At 36.5% G+C, this 22,502-nt stretch overlaps 1 protein-coding gene across 8 annotated transcripts in view; it reads left to right on the top strand.

Moving 5' to 3' along the window:
- Positions 1-22,502, top strand: part of KMT2E (lysine methyltransferase 2E (inactive)) — a 58,809-nt gene that overhangs the window by 17,632 nt on the left and 18,675 nt on the right. For 4 of the 8 annotated variants that reach the window (XM_058189753.1, XM_058189752.1, XM_058189750.1 and 1 more), the window contains 8 exons: positions 1,761-1,933; positions 2,823-2,861; positions 4,458-4,670; positions 8,924-9,054; positions 11,350-11,467; positions 13,286-13,395; positions 14,144-14,390; positions 17,434-17,532. In XM_058189753.1, the coding sequence (XP_058045736.1) occupies positions 1,761-1,933; positions 2,823-2,861; positions 4,458-4,670; positions 8,924-9,054; positions 11,350-11,467; positions 13,286-13,395; positions 14,144-14,390; positions 17,434-17,532 (1,130 nt within the window). Of the gene's footprint in view, positions 1-1,760; positions 1,934-2,822; positions 2,862-4,244; positions 4,293-4,457; positions 4,671-8,254; positions 8,368-8,923; positions 9,055-11,349; positions 11,468-13,285; positions 13,396-14,143; positions 14,391-17,259; positions 17,323-17,433; positions 17,533-22,502 lie in introns of those variants that run through there. The other 4 variants (XM_058189754.1, XM_058189755.1, XM_058189756.1 and 1 more) reach the window with 4 other exon arrangements.

The raw sequence follows: 22,502 nt of genomic DNA, 5'->3' as shown, positions 1-22,502 counted from the left end.
GTTTCTTCTTGATAGTTACATTGATGCCAAGCACTCTGTTGCCCCCCCCTATTTGGGGGGGGGGTCTTGCATTTTTGCTAAAAAATAAACATCCTTTAATAGAGTAGAAATGGAACGTTTTTATTTGCTAATAAAAACCTGTTTGTATGCAAATAACTCACCAATTTTTATGCAAATAAATAGTATTTGTTTACAGAATAACTTTTGAATAATTTCCTTGCTAAAACAAATGCACATTGTTTAAACTAACCAAATCTTGTAAAATTATTTCCTGTATTTTTAAGTATTAGTATTATGCTTATAATAAAAATAACTCTGCAGAAACTTTTGAAAGAAGTTTGGGGGCTGTTCCAAGTCCTTATATCTTGCTTCTCAGTTTTGCAAAAATTGGTTGTCCTACTGTAGATACGAAGATGCTGGAGTTTATTTATTTTGCAATATTTGTCAACTATTCCAATTATTGAACACTCGGCTACAAGACAAAGAAATCAAATACAGAACAAAAGTAATGACAAAATACAGGAATCAGAAATCAGTCAGAATCAAAGAGAATAAAATGTTATTAAGCACTTTGTATAAACCAGGGTGTGTTTTCTTATATAATTTTGCCGCAAAATGAAGTATTAGGTTTATATCCTGAAATGGGGAAATATCAAATCTGCTTATCTGGCAATATCCTCTCTTCAGGCTGCTATAATTGTTAGCATGCCATATTCTCTTAACTTTCTAGGTCAGATTTGGTTTATTTTGTTTTGGTGTTTTTTTTTCTCTGAAGATTGTGGTGTATTTAAATATGCTTAATGAATATTGCTGCCATTTTTTTTCTGCTTCAGGAAGAAAAAGGCTTGGTTCTTATAATGGATGCTGGGTGATAATTTTTTTTCCAACAGTGGAAGACTTTTTTTAGGATTATAAAAATATGTATTTCCAAACTGCAACTTATAAATTTAACACAGCTTTAAATTTGAGAAACTGATGGAAGACACATAGGAGACATTTGCATATGCTAAGAGACCTTACTTCTTTGCTAATTGTTCTGTTTGACTTCTGTTGACAGTTCCTACAAGCAGTGAAGCAACGAATAATTAGAAGTTGACAGTGACCTTTTGTTATAAAGATCACTATGTGTGTGATAGCCTTTCCTGTTTTTAATTGCTTTTTGCATTATGAGTTTACAGTGGCATTAGAGAGGCCTTTGGGAAGAAAACACAGATGACAGCCAAATTTATTTGGAATCTAAAGAAAAAAGTCTTAGCTTTCGGAAAAGAATAAAATTAATTTCCCCATTAGTTGGAAGGACATTGGCTTTATTTTATTAGTGTGATTGAAACATATTTTCCTGTAGTCATTTTTTTCTAAGTTGTTAATACTTGGTCTAAAACCTTGCAACTTAATATTTGTTTTAAATACAATATGAGGAGAGCAAGAAAGCCTTAACATTTGGGTTAAAACTTACAAAAGAACATGAATTTATAATTAAGTCATAATTTGATATAAACTATGTTCAGTATATGGAAATCTTTCAGCTCTTTTGGAAAAATTGAAGCTTTATTGAATGTAAAGAAACCATAAATCTAAACAATGTTTTTTGTCACTGGAACCCATAAGCTAATGAATGTTAAAATTACTAATCCTTGTTTTACTTTTTCATAAATTTGATTAATTGCATATGCAATTAGCAGTTTAAACAATCAGTGACATTAATTCATGGAATATTTTAGTACTGTGAGAACATTTCCTGTTTCATTTGTATTTTAAAGATGGGGATACCAGTGCAACAGAAAGTGGTGATGAAGTTCCTGTAGAATTATATACTGCTTTTCAACATACACCAACTACAATTACGCTAACTGCTACACGAGTTACAAAGGTCACAGATAAGAAAAGGAAAAAAAGTGGAGAGAAAGAGCAAACCATCACAAAATGTAAAAAAGTAAGCTAGAATCTAATGCTGATTTTTATTTATCAATTTTAAACCTGCCTATCGCCTTCACGAAGGTGGTTTCATGTAAATGTTAACGAGAAGTTGAGAGAGCCCTGTGTCAGCCCACAAAACAGAGGCCATGAGCTGGACTTCTCACTCCCTTTCCACACCAGTTGGGACTGGCCTTGGGGGAAGAAGGTGAGCCAGTACAGAACTGTGCGCCCCCTCCCCCACTCCTTAGGTCAGTGGTATTGGAAGGGCCACCAAGAGGTCAAGAAGGGCAAGGATGGATGCATCACCTCCATCCTGCCATTGTTTTGGTTCTATATCTGGGCCTGAAATCTAGCTGAAAGGGGTCCAGATGTTCCATTTCCTCAAAGATTGCAACATCCCAGCTCCTGGATGAGGGAGATTGGATGAAAATTGTTTAGAACAGTGGACCCAGCAATGGCTTCTTAAGGAAGAGATGGCATCAGCACCTCTTTAAAAGGAGCCAACTTCAGCAAGGTTGATCTTCATTTGCTCAGCACCTCTTAGATACTGTAGTATCCACAATATAATCTCTGATATTTAGAAATAGGACATTAAAGAGGCAGAGGAAATAAAAAGAAAATTTGAAGGATTTCCTCACTTGATTCCAAAAAGGGGTATTGGTAACAGGAACTGGTCAGTACTGGAACTGGTTGATATAAAGGTGACAGAAATAGCACAGGGAGATGGTGGTCCTGAGATCAGGTGAAATTGGCAGAGGAAAATATTAGCCAGGAAATAATATTGCCTTACAAAGTTACGGCCTCTTACTAATTGCTATATATACTCACATTGGGCTTCCACACATAGAATAATCATATTCTAGTACCAGCAAAAAATAAGGAGAATTTATAACTTTTTTTTTCAGGCTTTCCGTGAAGGTTCTAGAAAATCTTCAAGAGTTAAGGTAAAACGTTATGTTCTTGTTACTATTTATTTCACTATACTCTTGTTCATTGATTAACGGATACCAGAGGGTTGGCTGTCAAGCTATGTTTTATACTGTTTTATCTTTATCTTTAAATCTTCATAGTTCTAAAACTAATGCCTAAGGGGGCCAATAGCATTGAATGTTCATAAAACATTAACACTATTAAAAATACATACAATGTAAATGCTATGTAACACAAAAAAACCACAGAGATGTATTATCTGTAATGCAATTAAGCTACTACAGTAACTTGAAGGGCAGTTAATAAAATTCACCAGTATGGATGCTTGCTAGATGTGTGCACTGCATTCCCAATCTTCTCTATACTGGGCATGCTGCCTGGGGAATTTGAGGATTTGAAGTCTGTATATTTGCCAGATGCCAAATATAGGATAGTTGTAACATGACAGCTTCATCTATAGCACATATTTTCAAGGGCAGCTCTAGAGATGGAATGAGGTAGATTGCCAAGAAAAGGATTTCCAGAGCCAAGGAAGAGTCTATTAGAAAGGCCCATTTCAATTCTGTGGGTTGATAAATGCCCTTTGAAATCCTCTCACAGTAGAGTTCATATAAACACTATATATTGTTTAAGGGGACACAAAGAAATGTGTTGGGAGGGAAAACAGACCACATTCAAACAATCAAATAGGAGGTATCTAGCACTGAACCTCACTTCTTAATTAAAGAGTTGTGGTGGTTAGAATGCAGTATTGTAGGCTAACTCACTAGTCACTGCCAGGAGTTCGACCCTGACCGGCTCAAGGTTGACTCTGCCTTCCATCCTTCCAAGGTCGGTAAAATGAGGACTCAGATTGTTGAGAGCAATATGCTGATTCTGTAAACTGCTTAGAGAGAGTTGTAAAGCATTATGAAGCAGTATATAAGTCTTAAGTGCTATTGCTATCTAAGCCGTGCAAGCGCAGTGCTTAGAATGCCATATTGAAAGCTAACTCTGCCCACAGCCAGGAGTTTGATCCTGACCGGCTCAAGGTTGACTCTGCCTTCCATCCTTCCGAGTTTGGTAAAATGAAGACCTAGATAGTTGAGGGCAATATGCTGACTCTGTAAACTGCTTAGACACAGTTGTAAAGCACTATGAAGCAGTATATAAGTCTCTAAGTGCTATTGCTATTAATCTACTAGAAATGTCTGTATGTTGCAACTACAGAAACGCTGTCATTTGTGTACAATTGTACTGGACTATTAGCACTGATCAGCTGAATAATGTAGTATCGACAGTCTCGCTTCCATAAGTTAAAGCAGTTGGGTTTCATGGGATTAAGAACCTGTGAACAGGCAAACTGACAAAAACCTAGGAAAGTGAAGAGCATCTTAACTTTGAGGTTTTTATTTCAGTTAAAGATGAGGCGCAGGAGCAGGATTTGATTGAAACTCCTGGGGAAGGTATGGTGAATGTCAAGAGGCCATATCATTGAGCCCTTAATTTTGTAGAAAAGTTGCTAAGTTTCATACATCTTATGCACGAATTAGGTAATTATGTTTTTCACAGACGTTTTGAGTCAGCTGGCTCTGAAAACACCCTAATTTTATCTTTATATTTTCATGTAGGGCTCGGCTCCAGAGATTGATCCTTCTGATATTTCAAACTTTGGGTGGGAAACTAAAATCAAGGCATGGATGGATCGATACGAAGAGGCAAACAACAATCAATACAGTGAAGGTGTTCAGAGAGAGGCCCAGCGAATAGTTTTGAGATTAGGAAATGGAGATGAAAAAAAAGATGTGGTCACCAGCAACTCAATCTTCAAACCTCCAGTAGAGGTATATGAATGCATATTGAAGGAACCTTTAATGTAACATGGTATTAAAATTTTGTGTTTCTTTATACAAAAACATATAATATTGAAGGTGTGGTTTCCCCCTTCCTTATGAACAGCCATTTATTTATTTGTCATGTATTTATTTACTTTCTAAAATAGCCAGCTATTGTCCAGTCATGACTTTCAATTATCACAATAAATACGTTACCATTTAAGCCCAAATTGTTGGGTGCGATATGTTGACTCTGTAAACTGCTTAGAGAGGGCTGTAAAGCAATGTAAAGCGGTATATAAATCTAAATCTAAGTGCTATTGCTATTTATTTATAGAATACAATACATAGCAACACTACAAATCAATGTTTTAAGGTATACGAACATTAATGAAGTGTTCACGGTTTTACGGACGATTAAATTCCAATTATCCACAGAACTATTAACAAGCTACAAAATTAAATAGCCTTATCTCTAACTTGGAAGTTGAAAAATACTGAGTAAAATGGAGAATTAAAGCATTCAGACACTATCAGTAGCTGACAGTCATTTTGTGTCATGCAGAAGTTGTTGGAGAAGGAATTGTGTGAGTCGGGTTAGTCTATGACTCATTGTCAGCTTTGGGGCATCTCATTCATAAATGTTTTCCCTTAATATTAAGAGCAGTTCAACATAACTAGGAGAAAATAGATGTTTCTTTGATATAAAAGAAAGAACTGGCAAGAAATGTTATAAGATTCTGTTACAAAATAAAGCTTGCACTGTCTTCATTTCTATTATAAATCCCAGTGAAGCTCTCAATCTGTATTCTGATGTGTTTATCTCTGCCGAAGGCATTTCAATCATGTATTTTATGATTAATATTGATAATTAAAATAATGATAACTGGATGGAAGAAAACAATTTGTATGTATACTATCACATGTGTCCATGTACTTGAAAACAGTTATTTAGTTTAGTTATTTATTGGAGAATTTATGGATCCACTGAAAAATAAGAAGCAATATTAAAATGTAAAATATCCATGATAAAACCCTATTTGTTATCTTGAGATCCGGGGATTTCTGCCTTCCATTTCTGTGGCACAGAAACTTCACAGTCCTGATCATTTAAAGTGAGGCACACAATTGTTTGTTGCAATTGGTCCAGACAATTTGTAATTAGAGAATATCAACTCCATCCTCCAAGGTGAGAGATAGGACAATTTAATCTGTGTGACCATCTCAATTTCAGTGAGACAAATAGCATTTCAGCCACCCAAGGCTGAGCATTTACATGCCTGATCTGTCACCTGTTAATCAAGAAATCAATATATATAAAAATGGAAAATGACACTGGGTAGCTCATGGCATGAACCATGAATATGAAAAACACATACATAGTCTTAAATTTAATAAATTGAGACCAAAAGTGAGCAATACTATGTTTAATTAAAGGATTCCTCAAAACCCTTTTACTGTTCTATTCATTTTACAGCCATTTTTTTTGGTTTACATTTATATCCCGCCCTTCTCCGAAGACTCAGGGCGGCTTACAGTGTGTAAGGCAGGGATGTCCAAACTTGGCCCCTTGAAGAGTGGTGGACTTCAACTCCCAGAATTCCCCAGCCAGCAACTTGCTCATATTTATAGCTCATGCTGGCTGGGGAATTCTGGGAGTTGAAGTCCACCACTCTTCAAGGGGCCAAGTTTGGACACCCCTGGTGTAAGGCAATAGTCTCATTCTATTTGTATATTTACAAAGTCAACTTATTGCCCCCCCAACAATCTGGGTCCTCATTTTACCTACCTTATAAAGGATGGAAGGCTGAGTCAATCTTGGACCTGGTGGGACTAGAACCTGCAGTAATGCAGGCAGCTGTGTTTTAATAACAGGCTTCTTACAGCCTGAGCCACACATATAGTTTTAAACACCATTGATCAAAACAAAGATTTGATTTTCCAAACTCTTTCACTACTAGAACTGATTATAATAATTGAAAGCTATAATCTTATTTTTCAATGGTGCAATAGTGTCGAAGTCTTATAAAATATGGACAATAAACCCATACTTAAGTGTTGAAAAATAATGTTTACTTACAGATTGTAACACAAGATACTTATAAAATATTTTAAACAAAGTTTTGTTGGCCCAAAAGTTATTATGTAGATTTTGAACTTGGGATAAACATTTGCATTCTAAAGGTTTGGCTGAATTGTTTCAGATCAGCCATGTTTTCGCAGAATCAAACCAAAACCTGAATCGCTTAGGTTGTTCTAGGTTTTGGCAAAATCTAGAGAGAGCAAAGAGGGGAAAAGTGGTCTCCATTGCCCAAACGATCTGCCCCCAGCATCTAACATAGCACATCCCACTGACCTACTAAATCCTTGATCTTCTGAATCTCTAATCCTCCCCCTTTCAGTTACCACTACTGCTCATGTCCCAGCATATCCCAGCAGCTGTCTTACCTGCTCTCTTGATTTTCCCAGCCATTTCTCTCTTCCTATCAGGCACAGACACAGTGGGGTCCCAACTCTCTACCTGTGCCACCAAACTTCCGAGTATCTTTTTCTCAAACCTTCTTCCTAACCACTTGTATCTGGAATAGAACAGGCACCAATTTTTTTCCTGTCCATGGAACAAATCGGCACAAACGGGCATGTTTCGGTTCAGACACAACTTTTCTAAAACCAGCTGTTGTGCACAGAATATTTTGCACATCCCAATTATTGGCGCTGCTAATGTATGCAGGCCTGTTTCCACAAAACAATAGACTCAGTGTAACAGAAAAATTGCAATGACAGAAATTTGTCTCCTTTTGGAATGCATGTTACTTCCTCTTGTGTTGTATAATTTCTCTGAGAGGATCATTACTGGCCAAAATTGCCACTGTCTTAGAAGGCCTTTCAAACCGTTTTGTTCAGAGTAGAAGCAACACATAGGAAGGTTCTGAGATATAGCTCTGTTGATTTTCTGAATGCTTGTTCTCCTATTTCGCAGTGGCAAATTACAGGGATAATCAAAATTGTGATATGCAACGCATTTTAAGAGAGTTGTCATAAATATAAACAGATAGCCACTTAGCCCTGGAAGACCCCATCATTTGGATAGAAACAATGGTATTTGCAACACAAACAACCAATCCATTGGAACTAATCTGTATTGACATGGCTATAAACAGACTTGCCTTTTTTTTTTTTTTTTTTTGCTGAAACAGTACATGCACAATATGCTAGTATGCTTCAATAGCATATTGGAATGGGTACAGCACTTAATGTTTTGTCCAGTTCATTGTATGCATTTGGTTATAAATGGCTAGGGAGGTGCTAACTATTTGATTTGTACACACCTTTGAAGTACCACACTAATCTACCTTCAAATATATCCTGCACTTCCCCCTCCCCCCATGCCAAGTAAATGCTCCTTGACAGTTAATTATGAGAAAATAAAGAGTGCAAAATTATGCCATCAAAACTACGTGTCATGCAATCTATGGAAGGGATCTGCAAGCTATCTGATAAATTTAATGTCGGTAGAAAGAGACTAAACAATAAAGGAAAAGTTACATTCTCAGCTCTTGTAATAAGAAGCATCTTTGCTTCTTTCTCTCTAGCATCAGCATGGCGCACGTTGACGCACTCCTTGGAGGAATGTCCCTGCTTGCAGAGACCTTCGCCTAGATATAGGCCAATTCTCTTTTGATCAGAAGTGACACAATTACAAGAGGTGTGAGTTCCTTAGTTGTTGTGTCAGAGTACAGTAAGACTTTTTCTTAGAAAGGCATATTCCCACCCTAAGGCTATCCAAATGCAGAAGAAATTCCCTTTACCTAAGAATCCGCATGTTTGGCATTTTTGTTGAAATGTATCTTATTTGGCACCTGTCCTTTTGCTCTGGTTAGCAAATGTAAGAGACTGCATATTTCATGTGTTTTCATTCCTTCTGCCACCTCAGTTTTGGCCTTTTAATAAGATGGTGTGAAGCATCTGTAAGGGAAGAACTCCCCTCCCCCCCAACCTATTTTGAAAAGTTTGTCCTGAATTTCAGTTGTATAGAATTTATACATGCATTCAAGTTGTTTTCCTTTCCAATATGTAAATTAAGATGTCTGTGTAAATATGATAATCAAAGTCCTTCCAGGAATAAAATCAATTAGCTTTTTAAACAAGAAAACACATTACCAAAAATTTAAAATTACCAAGCTGTTCTGTAAAAGGGTACATTATATCTGTATCAGTGTGCCAGTTAATAAGATTCTTAAATTTTTCTTTTCTCCTTTTAGAGCTATATTCAAAAAAATAAGAAAATTTTAAAAGCTGCCAAAGACTTGCCTCCAGATGCACTTATTATTGAATATCGTGGAAAATTCATGCTGAGGGAACAATTTGAAGCTAATGGATATTTCTTTAAGAGGTATTTTTCTCTAAACCTTTTTTAGTTATTCTCTTCAACCTTCTTTACTTATTCTCTCTCTCTCCCTTCCTCTCCTCCCCCCCCCCTCTTAAACATATTACAATTGTCAAGCAAATTAAATACTTTTTTTCATCTGGTCTTTGCCTTGCTGTAGCTATTATCATTCACTTTGGTAATAATTAATTTGGTAATAATTAGACAGTGGTGTTCCTTCTCATTTCTACTTTATATATAGTTTTATCTCCTCCAGCCTTTGTCACTCGTCTCAATATTTTTATCACTATGCCTCAGTCGAGTACCATCAGTTGAAGTTTGCTTGTTTTGACTGACTTTGATTCTCCACATTTTTGCAAATGAAAAAAGCTGCATCTAGATAGTTATTAGGTTAGCAAACGTAAAATTAAACGTTATGCTTATGAAAGAACTAGGCAACTTCAAAGAATAGACATTACAGGAGATGTTATACACTGCCTGACTAGATCTCAATGCCTTCTTGCTAGATCAAATTAATTAGCAATGATAATGACAAGGATTGGCATGGTCAGTATTATAATTCAGACACACAAATTTAGCATATGATCGTGTATTTTCTTCTAGACACTTGCATTTGTCTGACATCTTATTACTGGGTGGTTGTTTTTTTATTTCTCCCTATTTCTTTGTCAAAAAAAAAAATTCTTTTCATTCTCACTAAGCATGCCGAATGAATAAACAGCAGCGGTTTTCTTTCTCTGTTTACGTTTATATTTTGGTTTTTATTAAGAAATGTCTTAATTGGAAGCTAAGCAGGAAAGCAGAAACACAAAATCTTCACTTTAACTTTAAAAAAAACAACCCACCCATCTGTAAATACCAAAGCAGCTCTCCCTCCCTCCTCCCTCCCTCCAACATTCTTAAAATATTTTATTTACAGCATTTATATATACTGATTTCACAAGGATTCCTGGCACCTGAAAAAAAATGGAAGCATAAAACGATAACAAAAGCACAAAACCTTAAACTCACTTCATAAGCCAGCATCTAAACACGCGACTCTCTCATTCATTAAAAGCTCTGAGGAACTACTTGGCTTCATTGCCTTTCAGAAAACAGGGCAGTTACGCTAAGATGCCCATCTTCTGCCCAGGTCAAAATAGCCCTAGAATGCCCAGGGAAGTCGTCAGTGAAACTGATCTAAAATAAAATTTAAAAAAAAATCTTAGTCTCCATAATGGCAGGTAAAGCAGGATCGTGCCAATTTTCTTGATGCTGATATGAGTCGAAACAGTGACTTGCAATACTGCTTTTTAAGTTTACTATCTTATGAAGCCTCAGGACATAGAAGCCATTTGACTTTTTAAACATTGACTTAAAAAAAAAAAAATAGCCCCCCCCCCCCCCCAAAAAAAAGAGGTGGCAAACAATCTACTATAAATACCTTGTCGAGAGGTCTCTATGTATGCCTCCCGAAGTTACCAGGAATTAAATTCAGCTTTTACAATATAAAACTATCATGAAGCCGTTTAAAAACTACTTTCCAAGTCACGTCGTAAATGTGCTAAAGAAGAGACCTTGATCCCCACTGATCTCCTCCTCCTCACAGATTGTAATCTTGGGAGATGACAGAGGAAATGCAAGCAGGATGGGTAGAATACTTGTTAATTTTCTGGACAGTACAGTTGCGAAGTGAGAAATTTGTTAAGTGCGCTTTGCCCCCATTTTATGACTTTTCTCACCATATTTGTTAAGCGAATCAGTGCAGTTCTTAAGTTAATAATAAGGTTGTTAGGTGAATCTGGCTTCCCCGCTGACTTTCCTTGTCAGAAGGTCGTAAAAGGGGATCACATGACCCCAGGACACTGTGCAACCATCGTAAACACAAATCAGTTGCCAAGCAGCTGAATTTTGATCACGTGACCATGGGTCACTGCAATGGTCATACGTGTGAAAAATGGTCATGTCACTTTTCCAGTGCCGTTGTAACTTCGAACGGTCACTAAATGAACTGTTGTAAGTCGAGGACTGCCTGTACTGTTAACAACTGCATCATAATTTTAGTAACTGCTTGGCCATTAATAAACTGGAGTGAGTTATTTCAGCATACCAGAAAAGTCCCACTTTGATCATAGCTCTGAACTATTTTTATTTTAATACATAAAAAGTTGCAGTGAAGCTCCTATCCCAAAGTTTCAACAGCTTATATAACATTGCGACATATTTTCTCCACGGTACTAGGTTTTCTACGCATTTGAAAAAGTAACTTTTAGCTGTACTTTAAAATATTTTTCCTGTGACAGAATGTTTACTGTTTTTTAGGCCATATCCCTTTGTTCTGTTCTATTCTAAATTTCACGGGCTAGAAATGTGTGTGGATGCACGAACCTTTGGGAATGAAGCTCGGTTTATCAGACGTTCTTGTACACCTAATGCCGAGGTAGGCTTTTATTATGATAAATGTGACCTAATAAAGCTTTGCTCAACAAACCCAATCTTAATGTGACCCAGCAGAATATAGCTGTTTTCCAGGAATTAAAATATTTTCCAGTTTTGAACATTTCAGGGAATGTAAGCTCAAGTTGCAGAACCTTATGTTTATTATAAAATGAGGCAAGAATGTGTATTGTATAATTATGCTATGGCTGCGCTGTAATTAGATCACTGAAGCTAGTACATTATTATATTAATGTTATGGAAGGGAAGGGAATATTATCCAGCCCCCTAATTCTAAAACCAAGGGTTAGGGTTAGCTATGAATCTAATGCAGCAGAATTAAGAGTTTCGGGATTTTTTCAAGACTGCAGTTGCAGTATCGAGTCATTCACTGTATCAGATGCAGGGAACTTATTCTGAGCAAAGAGTGTGTCTGTACTTGTAAAGTGGTACGTGCATAGGCATGTAGGAGAAGCCACATTGAGGTCAGGCATATCATGACATTAAAATGTTCTCATCACATATATAATTCCGCATCCCTTGCAGATGCCTCTGGAAAAGGAAACAATCAGAAGGAATGAAATTGAGAATATGAGTACAGTGATACTTATGTATTGACAATCAGCATTCACAGATGAATATGAAAAGGACATTTTTGTATTAATGAGTTGACTGGCATATGCGGTGTGATAATAATTCCTAATATTTATTGGTGGTAAAAGGAAGGGAAGGGAGAGAGGGAGGGAAGGAAGGAAAGAAAAATGAAGTGAAAATACTTGGCCTTAAAAATCAGGAAGTGAAATTTCAGGAAACATTTTACTCGAATTAATCTCTTAAAACGGTGCTAGAAATTGTAAATGAAAAAAACTATAAAAAATTGAGTTTGTTTGTTTCCTTACTCTTCTTAAGTTAGGAATCTTTACATTTGCCATTGGTACTGTATCTTAGATAAAATCCTAAATTCTTAAATAAAATTAACTTTCCATTTAACTGCATTTGTAGGATATGGAAGTTGAAAGCCTGTATTAAAATTTGGACTAGTGTTTCAATAGAAATTCTAGAAATGAATAAATTCATTTGTGTTCTGCTTATGCAATCCTTCATGCAGGCAAAGAATTAGGATATAATAGGACCTATTTGTTATAGCAATTTGAGAACTCTTCCAAGATACGTTGAGCAAAAATATTGCACCATTTCCCCTTCTCTCCCATGTGAATGCCTGAGATGCAAAAGCTTGTTTCAAATTAATGGCTGAAAAAAAAAAAAGCACAGAAATGTGTAAAATACGCAACATTCATTTCCAAAAAATGGTTTATTTTTTCCCCCAAGGTATTGTATCTTTGTGTTTGTAACTGAAGGAAGGTTGACAAAGCTGCTGGAATTTGCTTTATTTTAAAAATTAATATTGTACTATTTTAACCTGATAATTGGAACACTCCATTTTATGAATGGAGTGTTCCCTAAATACTGATGCTAGCTAAATTGGTTTTTTAAATGACCAATTCCAAATGAAAAGTTGTGGCTCATGCATTCTTGACAGGCCCCAACTGAGGAGTTTCCTTCGCTGCTTGCTAGCCAGCTGAAATTAATGGAATGTTTTGAACCATTGAACGTGGAATATAAGAGTTCTTTATAATGCCATGAGGTATATATATTATCAACAGACTATATTTATTTCATTAATGATATCAAATGATCTTATTACTACTGTTCTCACCTATTTTGGAACAGGATTTTACCAAAGCAATAAGAAGACAATAAAAGTCTTTATTTGGAATAAATCTATATTTTAAACACATAAAATACTCTGTGTTCCATCTAGGTTAGACATGCCATCGAAGATGGAACTATTCACCTCTATATCTACTCCACCCAGGACATTCCAAAGGGAACAGAAATAACGATAGCCTTCGATTTTGATTATGGGAATTGGTAAGTAACGCTGAGCTTCAGAGATGCTGCTAACATATTCCCAGGTGATATATTAATAATCAATGTTTTTTCAGTTGTGTATTGTCATAATCTAGGAATTAAATGCAGACTCATAAAAGTAAGTGGTTCCATCATTAGGCTGTAATCTAGGTACCAGTATTAGATTTAGCAATAAAACTCTGAAATCTCCAGATGCTTTCTTCAACAGCTTGCATACCATATCACAAAATGATATAGCCAGTGAACACCTGAGCATAGTAATGTCGGTAAGATAAATCTAAAAACCTTTGGTCACTCAGATATATTGATCTTTTTTCATCCTCATCTTTTGGGCCATACAGTGAAAGTTTCACTGAATCTAAATTACGATTTGAAATACCAATTTGATTGTCTTTTAGTAAGTATGAAAGAACTCGTGTAATGGTTATAAGAGGCTAGGCTAGGAACAGGGAAACCAAGGTTCTGCCTTCAGGCACAGAAACCAGTTAGATGGACCAGTCAATCAAGCTGTATTATTTGACAGGTGTGATAAATCATAGTCCATACCCATCAGTGAATATCCCATAATGGATTGATTTGAGCTGATCATAACATTCATTAAAGTTGCTAATCTGCTTAATATAATGGTGTTCAATTCTGAGTAGTTGTAAAAAATGGGTTAGGCTTCCATTTGTGTGTTTCCTAGAAAATCTAATCCTGGCCACAAAGCTTTACTTACGTTAATTTTCCATTTTTTTAAAAAAACAAGCAAATACAAAGTGGACTGTGCTTGCCTCAAAGAAAACCCAGAATGCCCTGTGTTGAAGCATCCCTCTGAGCCTACCGAAAATATAAATACAGGATATGAAACCAGAAGGAAAAAGGGGAAAAAGGAGAAGGAAACTCAAAACCAGAACATCACGTTGGATTGTGAAGTCGCAACAGGCAAAACCAAGTTTCCAGAAAATCGACAGAGAAAACTTTCTCCCCTTCGATTGTCGATATCAAATAATCAGGTATTTTTTCTGTTCTGCGGTTAATCTTCTCACATAGAAAAACTTCAGCAAAACCAGGGTGTTGTTTTTTTTAAAAAAAAATTATGTACCATATTTACAGTATATGGCCACGCATCTCACAAAAATGGGACTTGGCAGGCTACAGAGTCGGTTAAGAACGGTAGCTTTTTTGCTTGGTTCCTGAACCTACGAAGAAAGTAGGTTCTGGTGTCTTTTCTAAAATAAAGGTACTAATTTAAACCCTTGCTGATTTCTTCAACTTTAATCAACTATTCTTGTTGAATTCCATCAGTATACAAGAGTTCGTTTTGAATACTTTTGCAGATCGCTGATGTAAGGATATCATGCTGTGCCTTGAATTGTCAGGATCATCCTCCAGGGGGGTTAACTTTCAGCTTTTATTCAAAACAAGAATTTACAGAGATGTAGAGATTATTTTAATGCAAGGGAGTTTTATAAATTTACCCACGTAGTCCAGAATCTGTCTTAATATTTTAAATAATTTCACATGTACATAATCACCATACCAATTTGGATTGAAGGCTGGGATTGAACCAGAATCCAGGGTTTAATAATAGTTTTGTGAAGGGTATTCGTCCTTTCAGAGGACGAAGCTGGTAGGAGGTCTAATCACTTATAAACAAAATTATACTGTATTTACGATTTGTAGTTCTGAAGAGACCCCTTTTGTGCATTGCAATTAGAAACGGTTGTGTTATTCGGAATTTTTTTTAAAATGTATTGATTCTTATCTTGCTGATTAGGAAAACGGGAGAACTTGTTTCAGCTCTCAGGAAATAAAAGCAGTGCTACTTTTGAGCAAAACAAAACTGGATATACTGGGAATTAACTCCTGCCTATGCACACAGCTCCTTCACCAATTTTCCTGGCGGATAAAATGAACCCAGGAGTTAAAAAGCCTGGTGTCTTGTTTGAGACTTGCAGCCCCGATTTGCTAGGTGCAACAAGCTCAAGAGCTCCAGCACCAGTAACTTGCAAAGCTTTGAGGTGGGTTCAGCAGCTTTTAATGATGAGAGCCTACGGGCAGCCACAGCTGCTGTTTGAAGGAGCCAGATTTGATGGAACAGATCCAGACCCAGCCCTTTTCATGGCGAGCCAGAATTCTAGTTCTAGCTTACATGAGCATGGCCAGGGTCACGCTGAAATGCTATTTGTTTTGTATTAACTGTCTTTGAGGGCGCACCTCTGAATCTTCAAGGCTGTTGTTTGCCTTTCTGCCGGTTGCGCATGATACACAGAATGGGACAACTCGCTGCGGGACAATTCAACCATTCAATTTCATTATTTAAAAGAATTTTTAAAAAATGATTTAATTTTTTTGTCATTCACATTTCATTCTGTCCCTTCTTTGGCATCCTTTCTTTAATGATTCTATTCCACTATTTCTTTGATATTAGTGTAACTCTTGTCCTGCAGCAAGTTGTAGACCACATGGTACAGCATGTAATTCCTACAAATAGTGATCTATAGCAACAGTGTATTCAGCTTACTCTTCTAGTAAAGACATATCACCTATTGGGGGAAAAAATTCTCGTTTTTCTACAATGATATAGTGCTTGTTAAATGCCTCTCAGACATCCTCATGGTGTTTTCTGATTTAAAAAAAAACTAATTCCTTCAAATTCATTGCTTAAACAAATGGATGTGTGTGTATGCACACACGAGCATCATTGCTGTGTATCACCAAAACCCACTAGAAACCAGACCAATGAACTTAAAAATATTAAGCCAGTTACTGACTTAATTGGAAGGCAGGCAACTGGCTGTGGAGTTTTTTGTGTGTTTTTTTTTAAAATAAAATATAGGAAAGCATTTGGGATTCCTGCAAGTAAGCCCACAGCATCTCAGCAGTCCTTTTTCATGTAAATGGCACTAATTGAATATGTTCTAAACAAGATAAAAATGAAGACATAAAAGAATAGAGTTTGCCCTCCCAGTTTTGGTAGGAATTTGTAATGCAGATAAAGTACACAATGATGAGAGTGAAAATATGCTGACAGGTGTACTATGCTTTGCTTTTGTTTTATTTTGGCAGCTATAAATTTTAACTTCAGTTTCAGCTAGAAAATTGATGGATAATACATAACGTTAATGTGTCATTATTAGTTCCTTAACTATATCCAATATGTATACTCTTAAAATTTTTGATAGATATATAAATTAGCTCTGAGGTTTTTCAGGGTAGGAGAAATGATATGAATTATTAATGTTTAATACAACTAAAATAGCTATAAATATGATACCCTATTAAATGCAATTTGTGGGAAATACTCATTAGATAATTTTATACACATATTAATACTAAACCTTGTAAATGTTTATCTGGGAGAAAGTCCGTTGTACTTAGTGGGGTAGGAAAAATGCATAGGATTGCACTGTTAGTAAAACAACTGGAAGCACATGAAGTTAGTTAACTAATACTTTAAAAAAGTTTTGATGCACATCATTCTCTTTCAAATTGTAAATTAATCTAAACAAAATGAAATCTTTTACACATTCGAGTTAAAATACTTGCTAAAATAATATATAGCTTGAGATGCTGACGTTTTTAAAGTAAATTTTACTTTGCTGTTTTGATTTGCAAAGATATCAAAAATACTTTGCGAAGATATCTTTTATCTAGGTCAGGGCTGTCAAACTTGCGGCCCACGGGCCAGATGCATCATGCGTTGGCCACGCCCAGTTTAGCGAAGTGAAAGTTGCAATACGTCGAGTGACGTTGCTATGACGATGCAAATTTGACACCCCTGATCTAGGTTATTAATTGAGTGGACTATTAAATGAGTTGCAGGTTCTGCATGTTAGATCCTCTCCTGCATTAGCTGTGACGTGAGATTTTTTTTTACAGTGCAATCCTATTCCTGTCTACTCAGAAGCAAGTCCTAATGATTTCAGTGGGACTTACTCCCAGGTAAGTGTGTATAGGATTGCAACGCTAGTATCGTAGAGTTCCCTAGGTTATACCAGCAGCAGCAGCAGCAGCAGTAGAGCTTCTGTAAAAGCAGTCATTTCCATCTTTCAGGAGCCAGATTTTATTGATGATATAGAAGAAAAAACTCCTATTAGCAATGAAGTAGAAATGGAATCAGAGGAGCAGATTGCAGAAAGGAAAAGGAAGATGGTAAGTTGGGAAGCTAGTAGCCGCTTAAAGCTGTCACTGAAGATGAGTGACAGTTGCTCTTCCCATGCTAATCATTGCTGCCTCTCCTAGGTACTTAGCGTTTGAGAATATTTGAAATCTGCTCCTTGATATGTGCTAATTCTACATAAACCTGTGTGTGTGTGTGTGTGTGTGTGTTTGGTTCTGTAATTTCTGAAAAAAGTTGTGTATATTTCCTCATGAATTATTTCCTGTATCTGACGCACTGTCGTCCTCTGAAAATAGTTTCTGTAAATTTATTTTTATTATTTTAACCTATCTTGGTTGGCCACGGTGATAAAGAGTCCTCTGTTTTCAAAACTAGTTATGAATATATTTCTAACAATAATAGAAAACAAACATCGCTATAAAGACAGGAGTCCTTGAACATGAGATACCAGATACTTGTCTTTTAATATGTTGAACAAACATGCTGAATGCTGTTTTATTTAGTGAAATACAGAACTTTGAAGATAGCCTGAACAACTTAGATTTTAACAAGAGACTTGTATTTAGGAAGAACTGTGAAAATGAGAAAAATAATGTTTCAATAGCAATGGAGTAAAATTGAAGCAGTTTTTTAAGCATCTTCATTTAAAGATTAAAATAGACTTAAAATAATTTATTCCATGTGATAGCTACTTGATTATTAATCTATTCTGTACTGATCTATCTACATAAAAGTAGGAGATACTTTAAAAACTATTTTCATCTTCTTTCTTGGCCTCTGAGTAAGTCTATTACAGAGCCTGGTGTATATACTTCCTATTTTTCTTGGTTTACATTCACAAAATTAATTAATCCTTAATTGTTATAACAGGTTTTTTTTCCTAAGCTACTGTACGTAATACTTAGTGCTTTTCTGCTTAAAGATGTTCCTCCTATTTTAAACATTGAGTTTATACCCAAACCCTTTACTCTCTTCAGCCTATCTTTTCATGAAATAATGTTATCTATCATCGTGATCTTAAAATCTTGACCACTGCCTTTACTTGGCAGTTGCTCCCCAGTTTTAGTATCTGCTTTGGGATACTAGTAATCATCATTGCTGCTTCTTTCTGTTCAGTAGCTAAAGCATTTGCCTTGTTTTAACTGTTTTCTTTCCCTTTCTATTTAAAATTTGAATATATTCAATATGTTGGTACTGCAGGGCTGTCAAACTCGCGGCCCGCAGGCTGGATGTGTCATGTGCTGTCCACACCCTGTTTAGCATAGGGGGGAAAGTTGTGATACATCATGTGACGCTGCCGTAACGATGTGAGTTTGACACCCCTGCGGTACTGTGATCGATCCTCATTGCCCTCAGCTTTTCTATATGCACTAAATTGTTTACCATTAAAAATCTATAGCTAACTCTCACTGTCTGTGACTTTGTTGCTGTCTGGCCCTTATATCTTTTGCCTCTTGCCTGAAAGATCCGTTCCAGTTGCATTTTGTATCTGCCCTCATTTCTATTCCTTGTGCAGTTTTCCTCAAAGAAGAGAAACAAACATTGACACATCATCTACTGGTTTTTGTTGTTGTTGTTGTTGTTGTTTGTTTTGTTTCCATCTCAAGTTATCCTAACATGAAAATAGGAAAATATTCATGTTTTCTCCACTGTTTAATACATTTAGTAAATAAATACAGGTAGTCTCGAGTTATAGCAGTTCATTTCGTGACTGTGCAAAGTTACAACAACACTGAAAAAAGTGACTGATTAAAAAAACTGTGTGACTGCAGCATCCTCAGGGTTCTGTGATCAAAATTCAGAGGCTCGGCAACTGGCATGTGTTTTAGCCAATTGCAGTAGTTCCTGGGGTCATGTGACCACCTTTTGCGACCACCTGACAAGCAGTATCAATGAGGAAGCCTGATTCACTTAACAAACCATGTTATTTACAGCAGTGATTCACTGCCATCGCGGCAAGAAAGGTCATAAAATGGGACAAAACTTGCTTGAGAACAGAAATTTAGGGCTCAATTGTGGTCACAAGTCGAGGGCTACCTGTGTTTAATAAATGAGGTTCAAAACAGTTTATGGAATTCCATCTGCTTTGGGCTGCCAAGATCATTTTGAAAAGTAAGTACAGAATCCTGCATGTGTATATCTGTGAGGAAAAAAACTTGCATCCATATGCATGTTTGGCTCCTATTCATATAGTAAATTAAGCTGCTGGGCAGAAGAAGCTGTCGCCACCACTATTCTCAATGGCATTGAGAGTACAGATCAGTAAACTTTCATTTGGCCTGATGGGCTGTAAGGCAAGTGCAGGAGAAGGATGGCTTGAAAAAAAGCCTTCAGCTTTGAGAGTTTGATTCCGCTCACGATACATACAGTAATAATCATCTTTCATTGTTTATAGAAACTTAGGACTGTGTAGGGCATAGGAAATGCACTTTCCCTCCATACTCTTATAATTGAAGTGTAAAGATGACAAAATAGATGATATTTCTTCAACAGAGGTGAGAGAACTATACTAAATTAAAGCATCAGGTCAAGTTTGGGTGGTAACTCTTTTGAACTTTGGCTTTTCTTCCTCGGCTGAGTTGAAGCCATCAAATAAAAGGCGCTACCTTGCACCTGTTTTACAAAGAATACATTGGTTTCTGCTACGCTTCTCATACTTTACTATAAGTAACTCTACTCATGCTCTTTCTCAGCTTGTTTATCTGCAAGGAGAAATCCTATGGCCATGGAAAGCAACCAACACAATGGATTTTTATTTTCATGTAAATCTAGTAACTATTTTTCCCAGTGCTGCATCTCTTCCCGTCTCAAAAAATCTGCAATTCCTAGACCAGATTTTATAAGCTGGAAAAAAGTGACGGACCATAAACTAATTAGGAAAGATGGAAGATTGAGAAACCGAAACTTCTGATAGCAGTAGCTGGAAAGACCTCCTCCTATCTGAAAGATCAACTTGCTCACCTTAAGAATCTTAGAAGATTTTGATGCCTGATATAGGTAACAGCAGAACTATCAAAGCAGGCAGGCGAAGAGTAAAAACAGAAGCCGTTCCTGAGCGTGTGTATCTACAGTTGCTGGGGAAATTCAGAAGTGATGTCATAATCCTGTCAACCAATAGGGAAATTTTTCCAAGACTTCAGTTTTCAGCCAATTTTTAAAGTAATTTTAATAAAAAGAATAGCTGAACAATTTCTAGCGTTGTAAAATATAAGAGAAATCCATATTAACGGTAGAAGCGGAGTATGTATGGCCATTGGGGCAATACTGGCACTTGAATCAAATTAATCTCTAAGATTGCATTCAAGTATGTATGAAACAATACACGTGCTGGAATCTTCGGGAAGCATTTTTGGATCTGTATATTCGGTGGCAACAGTAGTGGAAAACTTTATCTTACAGGTATTGGCCTAGAAGACTACTTGGTTATGGCTATCTACAGTCATGATGTATAGAAAACTTTGAACGTCCTGTTGCCATCAACAGTAATCTGTTTTCTGTATTGTTTCTAAGGATATTTTTATTGTGTGTATGAGACAGATATCGGAAGACCAAAAGGGCAAGTAGTTGTCCAAATGATGGGATCAAGGGTTATCTTTATAGGATCCTCTCTAGGTGGACCGTTAGTTGGGCTGCTGTCACAAACCCTGTGACAATGCCATACATGAAGTCCAACGTTTTAAGGTAGCCATTGAAGGCTGGGCTCGCTCTGGAACTACAGCGGAGGCAGACCTATCTGTTCTGGTCATGACTCCAGCTGTTCCAGCTGTCTGGATTATTGGCAACAGAGGGAATGATGTTTGGTGGATACTTGCTGGCAATAAAGAAAAACAAGGCACAGTTCTGACTGGTTGCTGAGATAAAGAGAAATTAACATTAAGGTACAGGTAGTCTTCAATTTACGACCACAATTGAGTCCCAAATTTCTGTTGCCAGTTGTTAAGTGAGTTTTGCTTCGTTTTCCGACTTTCCTTGCCTTAGTGAATCTCTGCAGGGGTTAAGTTAGTCACACAGTTGTTAAGGGAATCTGGCTTTCCCCATTGACTTTGCTTGTCAGAAGTCACAAAAAGAGATTGTGTGATCCGGGACACTGCAACCGTCATAAATACGAGGCAGTTGCCAAGCATCTGAATTTTGATCCTGTGACCACAAGGGTTGTTGCCATGATAGTAAGTGTGAAAAACAGTCATAAGTCACTTTTTTTCAGTGCCGTTGTAACGGTCACTAAACTAACTGTTGTAAATTGAGGACTACATGTAATTTCTATCTGAGATTGATAAAAATCATTCCATGGAAATGAGTGTTGTTGGAAACTTGAAGACCTGGAGGTGCAGATCTCATATCTTCAGTATAAAACCTCACAATTCTCTTGTTCAAGTTTCACTCATCACTCAACAATTTCTGGCCACAGTGAAATTGTGATTGTCACTCTCCCAGAGGCATGCCACCATCATGCCTCCTTAGTTGAAAAATCTCAGTAGCTCAGCACTAGCTTACTTAAAGTTTTCTTATTACCTCTGGAAAAAATGAAGAATCAGAATAAGATTCATAAACTCAAGGGTTTGGTGAGTTATAATAATAATAATAATAATAATAATAATATTTTAATTTGTATACCGCCCTTCTCCCGAAGGACTCAGGGCGGTGAGTTAATTTGTGTGCTTGTGACATCTGTAATAAACACCATCACCATAAGTGATCACCTGAATGTAATGATTTGTCTGACGTGATGATCCTTAAGAGGGGCTAATTGTAATACCTCAAATAAAGGAGAGAATGTTTTTTTTATCTGAGAAGTTCAAATCCTAGTCATTGTAAAAGCACTATAGAAAGTTGCTCAGGTATTGATACATGCATAATCTGACCTCGTTTCTGTTAGAGAAGATTCAGATGGGAGATAACATGTTTACTATTCATAGATTATAATACTTTATATAACGTAGTTGTGAAATACCAGTGCATTTAAAATAATATAGGAAATACCACATACATGTGCACCTATATA

The sequence above is a fragment of the Ahaetulla prasina genome, chromosome 7, assembly GCF_028640845.1.
Source record: "Ahaetulla prasina isolate Xishuangbanna chromosome 7, ASM2864084v1, whole genome shotgun sequence".
Lineage (NCBI taxonomy): Eukaryota > Metazoa > Chordata > Lepidosauria > Squamata > Colubridae > Ahaetulla > Ahaetulla prasina.
The sequence above is the reverse complement of the archived record's forward strand: the minus strand, read 5'-3'. Positions and strand labels throughout refer to the sequence as shown.